This window comes from Bos taurus, chromosome 23 (assembly GCF_002263795.3).
Source record: "Bos taurus isolate L1 Dominette 01449 registration number 42190680 breed Hereford chromosome 23, ARS-UCD2.0, whole genome shotgun sequence".
Taxonomy (NCBI): Eukaryota; Metazoa; Chordata; class Mammalia; order Artiodactyla; family Bovidae; genus Bos; species Bos taurus.
The window spans coordinates 15581538-15593752 of record NC_037350.1 but is presented as its reverse complement, the minus strand read 5'-3'; the positions used below and the strand labels follow the sequence as shown (position 1 = coordinate 15593752).

Here is a 12215-nt window from a genome sequence, read left to right as displayed (position 1 = left end):
CTCCCAGCACCCCCCTCCCCGCCCGGCGGGCCCCGTCCGCCTCTCCCGGGCTGGTAGGGCCCGACGGCTCGGGGAGGGGCCTAGAGCTGCTAAGTGAAGGAAAGCATTTGAGGGATATCGGGTGAAAACGGTGCAGGCTCCACTGCCCCCACGCCCGTGGGCTTAGTCCTGGGACCGCATCTCTGCGGGCGCTGAGCAGACACCCAGGAGCCATCGTTATGCCGGGTCCTCAAGCACTCGCTGAACAGAACGCCTTTCGAAGCCTGCAGGTCCCCCCAGACCTTCCTTCTGGTCTCCTAGACCCGTCCTTGTCTGTGTGTCCCTACCCCCACCTAATTCCCTCCCCCTTGTCCCCAGCCCCTTTCTGGGGGTCCCTTGTACCACCCTTCCCCTTTCCATCCCTTCAAGTTCCTCCCCCATCTTTCGTGTTTCTCCCCGGTCCCGCCCCGGCTCGGGTCCTTTTTCTTATCCCGGGAGTGGAAACCTTTGGTTCCCTCAGCCCCGCCCTTAGCCCCGCCCCCACCCCAGGCTCCGCCCCGTCCCCGCTAGGCGAGCTCTGCCGCTGGCCCGGAGCGCCCTCTGGTGTCTGCGCATGCTCCCTGCTCGCTGCTGCAAAGTCCTCCAAAGGGACCTTCTAGGCTGCGCGCCGGTCGCCCCCGATCGGGTCCGCCTGCCCGCAGCGTCTCGTTGGTGCAGCCGGTGACCTCCGACCCCGCCGCTGCCGGGTGGGGAGGCCTTAGCTCCGGGCGGGCGGCGGCTGCTGCAGTGGGACCCGGGAGCGGGGCCCGGCGCAGCCCGGGCCGTGGGGCGATGTGAGTCGGGGTGCGGCTGGGCGGGGACGAAGCGGCTCCACCGAGGCCGCACCGCGCTTCGCCGCAGTCTCCGCTCCCTCCCGAGGAAGTCCCGGGAGGGCGGGCGGTGGAGCCCCGGGGCTGGGGGCGGGCATTAGGGACTACGCGCGGCCCTGACCTTCCCTATTCCTTCCCGGCATCTAGAAATTCCCGTCAATTCTGTTACCTAAATCTGCCTCTGACCTCCCACAACCACCCCATCCCCACCCCCGACACACCTTCGCGTGTCCTGGAGTCCCGAGAACCCCTGTCTCCTGCAAATTCCCCTGCTACGCCCCCAGAACCACCATTCTCTCTGGGATGAACCCAGATGCTTCCACCGTCCTGAAATTCCTCCAAGTCTTCAGGCTTCTCCATTCTCCTTGCACCGTGCTCAAATCCAAAGCATTTGTCCACCTTTCCCCAATCCCTTTCACACGTTTTGAGTCCCCATAACCTCAAACTCCTACACCCAGTCCACACCTGTCTCAGAGCAGAGCCTTCTCCTCCTGTCACCCGATGTCACCCCCTTAGCTGGGCTGTCATATGTCCTGGTATCTTTAAGAGCAGTGAAGGAAACAGGAAAAGATACAGCGCCCTCACCGATCTTGCACCCTGCAGTTCTTGGCTTCACCCCCAGACTCCCTGTTGGTGGCTCAAGCCCCAGTATTTACCCAGCTGCCCGTCTTTACCCAGCTGTGCACATCTTCCTCAGCCCACTGCCCCTTCCAGAGAGTAAGCCAGACAGAGGGCAGGGGTCCTTTTACCTGGAAAGTACCCAAAAATGGGGAGCACCTGGGGCCCTGGGAAATGACCTTGTTTTTCCAGGAGAGTGGGATTTCAAGGATCTCCAGGGTCCTGGCTTGTTGACTTGTCCACCTAGGGCTCAGATTACTGAAATTTTGGTTGATAGCATTTATGTTAAGTTATAGGCCTTTTGGAGCTTGGAGAACAGAAAGTCTATCAAGGTTGCAAATGTGAGATTGAAGGAGCTTGTCCTAGAAGAGGAAAATGTTGATTTTAGTGGTGTTTGTCCTATGTACTTACTTCTAGACGTGAAGCTCCATAGTTTACAGCTGTTTCTCGTAAAAACTGGAAAGCTGTTTCCCTTAAAGGCGTTGGGGTGGGAGTTGTGGGTGGCGATGGAGGATCTGCTTGGCACACTCTCTGTGATACTTAGCAGCAACATAAAAACTAGAATATTGGTTTCCTGAATCTTAAGCCATTGCTCTTTCCAATACATCTTCATGTCTTCTTGAGAGATCTCTCTGTAGAGTTCAAGTTCTCTGCAAAGGTAAGGTGATGATCTTGGTATTGGTTGTAACAGGATTCAGAGGAGGTCTAGAAGTGACTTAAAATGTTCTGGCCTGTCTCGGACTTCAAAGTCACTGTTTCCAGGGGAGTCTTTCCCTCTCAGGGCCTACGGGGCTTAGAATTTGTGGTCCCTTTGGCCTTGATCTTTCTTCATTGGCATTTATATACCATTAGAGCCTGGAACGGATATCCCAGTGGGATGGACTGACAGCAAGTCATTTTCATTAACCATTGATGGGTGAGGATAGAAGTTTTCCACTAACCTGTGGTCTCTGTCTCCTATGCTAGGTGAGCCCCAGGTGTGTCACAGGGAGATCCAGGTGACTTCTCTGCAGACTGCTTGCCATGCCACCCCACCAAGAACAGGGGGAATAAAGTGGGGGTCCTTCCCCATGCCCCTCCCATGGTCAGCTCTCCGATGGCCTGGGTGAGGTGAGACCTGTGTATAGGAGCCACTTTTCTGGAATTTCCCAAGTTGGGAGGAATTGAGGGTGCAGGTCAGGATTGTTCAAGACTTTACACTTTCAATGGGAGTTCTAGAAGGTATCTAGTCCCACCGATTGATTTCTTGCAGCAAGTTGCAAACCCATAATTTCTGGTTGGGATTGGTCCATGGGTTTGCTTGGTCCCTTAGGTCACTGTAGCCTGGTGGTGTCATCTCCATTCCAGCCACAGGCCCAAATGTGGTGACATCTAATTTGAGTGCCACAATCTGGGAGGGAAAAGCCAGATAGTAAGGCCTCTGGTCTCCCGTTTGGACAAAGGGAAATAAACCGAGTGTTTGTTTTTTTAATGAAGAAATGCCTACTCAAGGTTATGAAAATAGTGCTCTGTTTTCAATTTCAATTGCCTGAATATATCTCTTAACCATAACATAACATCTCATTTGAAGAGAACATCAAAAATAAATTTGAGATAGATGTTATAACCTCAGATATGCAGATGACGCCACCCTTATGGCAGAAAACGAAGAGGAACTAAAGAGCCTCTTGATGAAAGTGAAAGAGGAAAGTGGAAAAGCTGGCTTAAAACTCAACATTCAAAAAACTAAGATCATGGCATCCAGTCCCATCACTTCATGGCAAATAGATGGGGAAACAGTGAAAACAGTGACAGACTTTATTTTCTTAGGCTCCAAAATCACTGCAGATAGTGACTGCAGCCATGAAATTAAAAGATGCTTGCTCCTTGGAAGAAAAGTCATGACCAACCTAGATAGCATATTAAAAAGCAGAGACATTACTTTGCCAACAAAGGTCCATCTAGTCAAAGCTATGCTTTTTCCAGTAGTAATGTATGGATGTGAGAGTTGGATCATAAAGAAAGCTGAGCACCGAAGAACTGATGCTTTTGAACTGTGGTGTTGGAGAAGACTCTTGAGAGTCCCTTGGACTGCAAGGAGATCAAACCAGTCAATCCTAAAGGATATCAACCCTGAATATTCATTGGAAGGACTGAAGCTGAAGCTCCAGTACTTTGGCCACCTGATGCAAAGAACTAACTCATTGGGAAAGACCCTGATGCTGGGAAAGATTGAAGGCAGGAGGAGAAGGGGACGACAGAGGAAAAGATGTTTGGATGCCATCACTGACTCAATGGACATGAGTTTGAGCAAGCTCTGGGGGTTGGTGATGGACAGGAAAGCCTGGCATGCTGCAGTCCATGGGGTCACAAAGAGTCAGACACAACTGAGCAACTGAACTGAACTGAACTGAGATGTTGGGGTTGTGGTAAGAAAGGAAAAGAGAGGATCTGAGTGAGGTAGGACAGGAGGAACAGGAGAAAGTTCTAGGCCAAAGTGTCTGGGACTCCCCACCTGCAGTTTCTTTGCTGAATCTGGATGAGGCCCCCGGCTGGCACTCAGCTCCTGATGCAGATCTGTTCCTCTAGGTCCCTCCTTTTAGCCATGTTTTTTATGCTGCCCAGGCTGCCCTTCCCTATCATACTGTCAGTCAGAATCCTACATACTTCTCAAGGTCCAGGTCAAGCATTACCCCTGAGAAGCTCTCTCCATCCCCCCATCAGCATTAATCCTTAACACATCCTAACTCGAGTTAATGTTTATCCAGTGTGTGTCTGGCCCTGGATTGAGAGTGTGAATTCCTTGAGGAAGGGACTGTGTGAGTCTTGGACAGAGTAGGTGATCACAGCGGGGTGGTTCTGCCCGAGTTCCCCAGAGTGGGGCTTTGGGGAGCTGGCTTTGATGACCTTACTGTCCTTTGTGTTTTTCCCTAGGGCAGGCAGGCTGCTCTGACACCATGGGGAGCTGCTGCAGCTGCCTGAACCGAGACAGCGTCTCAGACAACCACCCCACCAAGTTCAAGGTACCCACAGCCCCCTCCTTTCCCGCGTACCCAGAATGGCCTCCTGGGTTCTGCCCAAGCTGTCGAGTTGCCTGCCTAGAGAAGGTGAAATGACCTGCTGAGCCTGTGGCCTTTTTTAAGACTTATTAAGAATTCTCAAGCTCAGGATCTCTGAGCAGGCCCAAGGAAAACAGGCTCAGTCCACTGCCGTTTTTGCAGCTCTTAGTCTTGCTAAGAATGAAGAAATGCTGAGAGTAGTAAAGATTGTGCTTTCATCACGACCGACGTTCACTCCCGTCAGTGTGTCTTTAAACAACGAAAGTCTGCATTGTTAAGTTTGCTGCTTGCTTTGGGAGGCTAAGGCCAGGCCCAGTGGACCTGTGTACACCGCCCACTCCTTCCACTTCCTGTAGGGGGCGCCTCCTCCTCACCCGTGCATCTTGAAGCCCAGGTTTCTCCCGCTCACCAGAAGAGGGAGCCCTCAGCAAGGTCCTCCATTGGGAGAGGGGGTGGAGGCCTTTATATTTGTTCTGCTTGAATTTGACTCTCCCAGGGTCTTAGGATTTTGAATTCACGATGAAACCTTTTCTTGCATTAATATCTGGTCCTTGGATACTAGCCATGGACCGTTTGGGGTCATCTAACCTTGGATGTCTAACTATCTGACATTAGGGGTCAACTCACCACCCCTCCCTGCACTGCCCAAATGACAGAACTAAAGCCTAGAGAATTGTCTTGGGTCACTGACACTGCCTCATCCGTGTCCCAGTAATCGTGTGGCGTTCCTAGTGGCTCACGGACCGACACACACTTGAGGGACTCAGTCATTGACCCCTCTGTCCTGTGCGCCTGCCAGGTGACGAATGTGGATGATGAGGGGGTGGAGCTGGGCTCCGGAGTGATGGAGCTGACCCAGAGTGAGCTGGTGCTGCACCTGCATCGGCGCGAGGCCGTCCGCTGGCCTTACCTCTGCCTGAGGCGCTATGGCTACGACTCCAACCTCTTCTCTTTTGAGAGTGGCCGGCGGTGTCAGACTGGCCAGGGTGAGTACCAGCCCCTGCCCCACGCTGGGATGGGGACTTGTCCACGGGAAACAGGTTCTGCGGCCGGAAGTCGCAGCTGGAGGGTCAGTAGGGAAGTCCATTGACTCGGCAGGTGTTGCCCAAAGAAGGGGAGGGTCATGGCCAAGGGTGCACAGGAGTAAGTGGACTCCCATGCCGGTGCTTCTTCTCTTCAGTCACTGCAGCTCCAGCCTGGGTGGCTTTGTGGGGTCGTTTGTTGCACAACCCATGGGAAGCAGGCAGTGGTCCCAGGCAGAGCCTGCATGGGAAATCAAGCAGTTCCTCCTCCCTTTATTACTCTAGTTTCAGGGTCCCTGTTGCCCCCTCAGTAAGAGCAAACAGCCCCACATCATATGCCCAGGTCCCTGTGTATAATGAAAGTTCAGGCAGGAGCGCTCACTGCCTTGGGCCTGTGCAGGGTGGGAATGATCGAGTCCGAGAGGTCCACAGTGTACAGAGTAACCCTCACGAGGTTAATCTTTGTCTCCTGTCACCTGTGGACGGTGAAGTGTGATATATTCGGCCTTCCTCCCCTTTCTCCCTGCAGCTGGAGGTCAAGGAGGAGTGGGTTGTTCCATGATATTAAGTCTGGGGCCAACCATTGCTCTTTGAAGGGCAAGCATGGTCTGGGCTTGACTTTGAGCTGAGCTGCTAGAAGGAGTCCCCCACAGGATTGTGTTCAGCGCAGCGTGGGGCTGTGATGGCAGTGATGGAGCTAGTGAGTTCCTCTGATGAGGCCGCCAGCACAGCAGTGCATCTCTGTGGCTGTAGTGGCCCGGGGAGCCCTCCCCTCCATGCACCTTTCTGTGGAACTCAAGAGGCAGAGACAGTTAACGCTGGCTGAGCGGCGAGAGGGGAGGAAGGGGGCTTTTTGCTCCTGGTGGGGTTTAATCCACACTGGGGATCCCAGAGGAACACCGTAGATCCCAACACGGGGTTCTTCTAAAACTCCAGTCTTTCTCAGCCTTTTCTAAGCCTTTGACATATCTTGGAATGAGATGTAATAGAACAGAATGAGGAAAGAAGAGTCCTGTTTCTTCTCCTCCCTTCTACCCTTTGCATTCCAATCCTGCAGACCTGGCACCCCAGCTTAGTTTGTCTTTGTGTGGACACCCACATGCACATCCCAAGTAGCTTCCCTGAGTCCTGGTCCCCACTGTTAAAGGAGGATGTAGAATCCTAGGCTGGCCCAACACCCCAAGGACATCTTTGGATTCCCTGAGTCATGCATCCTCAGCCCAATCCTGCTGAGGACCGTGTGTTGCTGCCTTGGAGTTTGAGGGGCTGTAAGGGTACCCGCATGGAGGACCCACATGGTAGCCATGCCATATTTGTCCTTTAGCTAGACAGCCCATCCTTCCTTTCTATACCAGAGTTCAAGCTCCATGAGGTCAGAAGCCCGTACACAGTAGATAGTCACTCTCTGGCCAGGCACTGGGCTAAGAATACAGTGAACAGACAGTGAACAGGACAGACCCTCCCACCCTCAAAGAGCTTAGAGACTGTTGGGCATAGCACTGAGGGCTGGGGCCCTGGCAGAGCTCTTTTTTTCTGGGGAGCAAGGGGTATCTGACACCATTCTTTCCACTTGGATTTTTTACTTCACTTTCCTTCACCGCTGTGCACACACATCCTTATGAAAGTGATTTAACCTCAGAGGAATATAGTTGAAGTACCAGATCTTATAGCTCAGACGGTAAAGAATCTGCCTGCAATGTGGGAAACCTGGGTTCAATCCCTGGGTTGGGAAGACCCCCTGGAGGAGGGCATGGCAACCCACTCCAGTATTCTTGCCTGGAGAATCCCCATGGACCGAGAGGCCTGACGGGTTACAGTCCATGGGGCCACAGAGTTGGACACAACTGAGCGACTAAGCACAGCACGCTAGATCTTAAGATGATGGTAATGGATAGTGTGTGTTGGGGGAGGGGAGTGAAGGCCTTGAGCCGGCTCCTCCCATGGCTCTTGGATGTTGGAGAGTGTGCGGAGAACAGTCTGGATGCTAACCCTAACCCCTCAGGCCTGGGACTGAAGTTCAGGGACATTTCCTGAACTCTGTGCATCCTTTCGGCCTCTCTGGTCCTCCCCTATAGGATGCAGGGTCAGAGGAACCTTATTTCTTCTTCTCCTTCTTCAGGGATATTTGCATTTAAGTGCTCCAGGGCTGAGGAAATCTTCAACCTCCTCCAGGATTTGATGCAGTGCAACAGCATCAATGTGATGGAAGAGCCAGTCATCATCACCCGCAACAGCCACCCGGCTGAGCTTGACCTCCCTCGGGCCCCCCAGCCTCCCAATGGTGAGGAGACCCCTCTCCTCAGCACCCCAGCGCACACACAAGCATAGGTCCAGGGAGCACTGGTCTTGGAGGCATGAGTCAGGCAGGCAGGTGGAGGATGGCTGGGCGAGCCAGGCTTCCAGGACCATCATCCATCATCAGACAACTCCCAGGGATGGATAAGTCCTGGCCTGGACCAATCAGGTGACTCAAGCCCAGGCTGGGGAGTCCAGAGCCTTGTATTGACGGATGGTCGGGGAGCAGACAACAAGACATTGGGTTTCCACGGAAACGGCAGTCTGGAGCCACTTTGCTTCCTTCCTTCCGTCTACTGGGTCATACCCATATACCTTTCCTGACAGCTGGTGCACCGTCTCTGCCCACGGCTGTCTGGAGAGGTTCCCACAGTTTCTGCTTGTTCATTCACTGAATCACATCGAACACCTGCTCCGTGTCCTGCCCTGCATCAGCTGGCCCGTGAGGGACAGAAGAAATAGACACACGGTCCTTGATTTTGAGGAGCTTCCCTGGAGCTCAGTGGCTGAGCTGGAATGAAGTGTAGGGTCAGTGACAGCAAGGTGTGCCTTAAGTGTTTCAGTTAAGGCTTTGATGGGGGAAGTGGAGTTCAAGCTGAGCTTTCAGAAGAATTGCAGAGATCAGACACAAGGTGAAGACAGTGGGGACTGCCAGCTCAATGGGGTGGACCCGCAGGGACCCTGGGAGAGCCCCAGGCTGCCACACACACGGTTGCAGGCAGCTGCCAGGTGGTTTAAGGACCCCTTGTCTCCTGTGTGCCCAGCTCTAGGCTATACTGTCTCCAGCTTCTCCAATGGCTTCCCTGGCTGCCCAGGGGAGGGTCCCCGATTCTCAGCACCCCGGCGCCCCTCAACGAGCAGCCTCCGCCACCCCTCGCTTGGTGAAGAGTCCACCCATGCCCTCATTGCCCCAGATGAGCAGGTGAGCAAGTGGCTGCCCAGGGTCTTCCTGTTGGTCGGGTTGGGGGTGGGAAAATACAACACGTCCTCCCGGTGAGGCTCATGGGAGGGAAGAAAGTGGACAGGGCCCCTTCCTGTCCCAAGAAAGGGAGGCTGCTTCCCTGGAAGGTTTGGAGGGCAAGGAAGAGGAGGAGACTGCAGCCCTCCTCCCACGTGCTTCTCCTCTCATCCTGTCCCCTGTTCTCTGCTTCCTCCTTGCCCTTGAACCCTCCCGCCCTGGACTGTAACGCCCAGTCCCACACCTACGTCAACACGCCAGCCGGCGAAGAGGAGCAGCGCCGAAGCCGGCACTGCCTGCAGCCCCTGCCTGAGGGCCGGGCGCCCTTCACGCCACAGGCCCGGGGCCCCGACCAGCGGGACCCACAGGTGTTCCTGCAGCCGGGCCAGGTGAAGTTCGTGTTGGGCCCCACCCCAGCTCGGCGGCACATGACCAAGTGCCAAGGCCTGTGCCCGAGCCTGCAGGACGCCCCCCACCACAACAATAACAACGAGGGCCCTTCGGAGTGCCCGGCCCAGCCCAAGTGCACCTACGAGAACGTCAGCGGGGGTTTGCGGCCAGGGGCGGGCTGGAGACTGAGCCCGGAGGAGCCGGGCTGGAACGGCCTGGCCCAGCGCCGGGCTGCACTACTGCACTATGAAAACCTGCCCTCCCTGCCCCCCGTGTGGGAGAGCCAGGCCCCGCAGCCAGGGGAGGAGGCCGGGGATGACGGTGACTCAAGGGACGGGCTCACACCCTCCTCCAACGGCTTCCCGGAAGGCGAGGAGGACGAGACCCCGCTGCAGAAGCCCACCAGCACCCGGGCTGCCCTCCGCAGCCACGGCAGCTTCCCCGTGCCGCTGACCCGGCGCCGAGGCTCCCCGAGGGTCTTCAACTTTGATTTCCGCCGGCCGGGCCCGGAGCCCCCAAGGCAGCTCAACTACATCCAGGTGGAGCTGAAGGGCTGGGGTGGAGACCGCCCCAAGGGGCCCCCGAACCCTTCCGCCCCCCGAGCCCCTGTTCCCACCACGCACCCGACCCGCAGCTCAGACTCCTACGCCGTGATCGACCTCAAAAAGACCGTGGCCATGTCCAACCTGCAGAGGGCGCTGCCCCGCGACGACGGGACCGCTCGGAAAACCCGGCACAACAGCACCGACCTGCCTCTGTAGGGGCGCCCCTCCTCCGCCCGGCCCAGCCTCCGCCTCCCGCTCCTGTGCCCCGAACCCCCACGCCGGGGTTCAGGGCTGCTTCGCAGAAGGGCACTGAGGTGGACCAGATGCTTTCCCGCACTGGCCAGAGTCCCCAAAGATATCAGCTGCAGAGTCCCCTGGTGTCCAAGTTGGGGACAGGAGAGGGTGACCAGGCGAGGAGGGAGCCGCGGTGTAAACTGTGAAGGGCCCCCCGACGGCAATTAGCACCCTCCCGTTCTGTCATCTGTCGCGTCGTCGTCTGTGTGTTTTTTTGGTTGAAATTTGGAAACATTTTGTACCTGTTGATTTTATTTATCAGTTTATTTTTCTATTTATTGTTTTAAATGTAATTTAACATATTTATTATTAATATAATTATTTTTAAATTCTGACATGGATGACGTCACATTTTTAAAGAGTCTTTTTCTGGCATGACTGGGGTGGGAATCCAGGAGGCCTCACAGAGGTAGGGTCTTCACTCTAGGGTGATCGTGGTATTTGTGACAAGTAACAACCATTTCTTTTTCTCCTCTAAGAAGCCCTGGCCCGGAACTGAAAGTTGCCAGGGACGGCTGCTCCGTCAAAGGAAAGTGACAGGGCAACTGGAGTCCTTGATGCCCAAAGGGGATCTGTAAGAAAAACTACCCTGCCCCTCTGAGGTTGTAGTCGGTGGGAGTGGAATTGAGGGGTGAGTGCTGCACCATATTCACCTTCTCTGGACTCCCTCACTGAGTCCCCCTTGCGCCCCCAGGTGGATCCGATTGGGTACTGCCCTCCTTTCCCACCTTGGCCCCACGGGGGACCCTTGATCTTCCTTCAGCGCCATCCACATGGCAGGGTCAAGACTAGAACCTTTAAACAGGACTTTATTAAAAACCCAGGAAAAGCAAAAAAAAAAAAAAATTAAAAGGGGAAAAATAGAGTAATATAGAACTAGATAGTCAGACTTACAAAGTGTGACTTTCCCAGAAAAGTCCTCCCTAGGAATGAGCTCTTTGGGGCATTTCTGACTGACTGCAGGGATGGGGCCCTCACAGAGCCGCCACATCACAACTCCTGCCTGGGCCCCTCTGCCCAGGGCTGCACGCTCCCCCTGCCTGAGGCTGTGGTTGCGGAAGCTCCCTTTCCGTATCCGGAGGCTGCCTCTTTCCTCTTCCTCCTCCTACCAGCCTCCCTGCCTCAAAATTCCCCTTTCTGTCTCAAACCCCTGAGTGGTTAATCTCCAGAAAATCCAGTGTCTCTAATGAGGCACTCAGGGCCCTGCGGAAGAGAGGGAGCAGGGTTTGTCCAAGCCTTAGGGACAAGCCTTCTTGTCTCTGGTCACTGTTTGTGCCCCAGCTCCCTGTCCTGTGGAGTGAGCAGACCTGTCCTCCACACCAAGGAAACAGGCCACAGCGCGGCCCACCCACCTCTTTCCCCTCCTGCTATTCAACCACTGCCGGGGGCCTCAATTCCAGAAGTGCCCTCTTCCCTGAGCAGGAATTAGACCAACCAGCTTCCAGAAGCCCCTGACCTTCGGTGTCCCTCTCTGTGCAGGAAATGGGCAAAGAGAACTGGCCACAGAAGATGTGAGAGGCCCTTCACCTGGGGCCCAGTAGGATCCCAGGGTGCGGCTGGCTCCGAACACTTCTCTCCTTTACACCCTTTTGATCTCTGGACCAGAGGGCTCACCCACGGCAGGCTGGGTTTCATGCACTTTTCCCACACTGCAGCAAGGCAGCCCTGTCCTCTCTCTGCTGCTCACCCAGGCAGGCAGCTCAATTCTTTCTCCCACAAGACCCCTGCTCCTCCTTTTGGCCTCCACAGTCAGGAGCAGTGAACCCTTCAAACAGGATCACCAAGATCGGAGGGCAGATATGTCCGTGCCAGGACCAGGCCTAGGGCCCCTGGCTGTGCTAGTGACTCATGAGTGTGCTCAGGCTCCTCCTTACTCGTGAACTCTGTCATGGGGGAGTCAGGAGCCTGGCTTGAGTCGAGGCTGGGTCCTGGGGCTGACTTGGCTGTCATTTCTGCTCTCTTGAGCGTTTGGTCACCCCAAGTAGGCCTTGGATCTGCCCTTGGAAAACACAGAGCTAATCGTGAGAAGTAGCTAATGAGATGATGAAAATAGCACTGCTTTGGAAAGCAGATCCACCTGGGCAGGCTCTTGCCCCAACTGCTCCCCAGGGAACAAAACCACTGGCTGTCATAACTCTTCAGCCCCAGAGACCGACCTCAGGCTTGCTGCTGCTCCTTTGCTGAACAACTCACTCTCAGGGTGGCCA

At 55.0% G+C, this 12215-nt stretch overlaps 1 protein-coding gene across 3 annotated transcripts; it reads left to right on the top strand.

The window, feature by feature from the left end:
* The first annotated feature begins 717 nt into the window (after nt 1–717).
* On the top strand, nt 718–10343 carry FRS3 (fibroblast growth factor receptor substrate 3). Of its 3 annotated transcripts, none has more exons than XM_005223395.5 (7): nt 718–812; nt 2433–2576; nt 4380–4468; nt 5304–5490; nt 7646–7807; nt 8586–8743; nt 9016–10343. In XM_005223395.5, the coding sequence occupies exons 3-7, from the start codon at nt 4403–4405 to the stop codon at nt 9928–9930; spliced, it is 1488 nt and encodes a 495-aa protein (XP_005223452.1). In that variant the 5' UTR covers nt 718–812; nt 2433–2576; nt 4380–4402; the 3' UTR covers nt 9931–10343. The 3 variants fall into 3 exon arrangements, with proteins under 3 accessions (XP_005223452.1, XP_005223454.1, NP_001092388.1); NM_001098918.2 differs by having other exon boundaries at nt 765–812; nt 2433–2571; XM_005223397.5 differs by lacking the exon at nt 2433–2576.
* Nucleotides 10344–12215: the final 1872 nt, after the last annotated feature.

Coding starts and splice junctions, on each gene's coding strand:
- FRS3 (XM_005223397.5), top strand. CDS start 4,403: ATGGGGAGCTGCTGCAGCTGCCTGAACCGAGACAGCGTCTCAGACAAC. Junction 5,491..7,645: donor GCGGTGTCAGACTGGCCAGG/GTGAGTACCAGC, acceptor CTCCTTCTTCAG/GGATATTTGCATTTAAGTGC. Junction 7,808..8,585: donor GGCCCCCCAGCCTCCCAATG/GTGAGGAGACCC, acceptor CTGTGTGCCCAG/CTCTAGGCTATACTGTCTCC.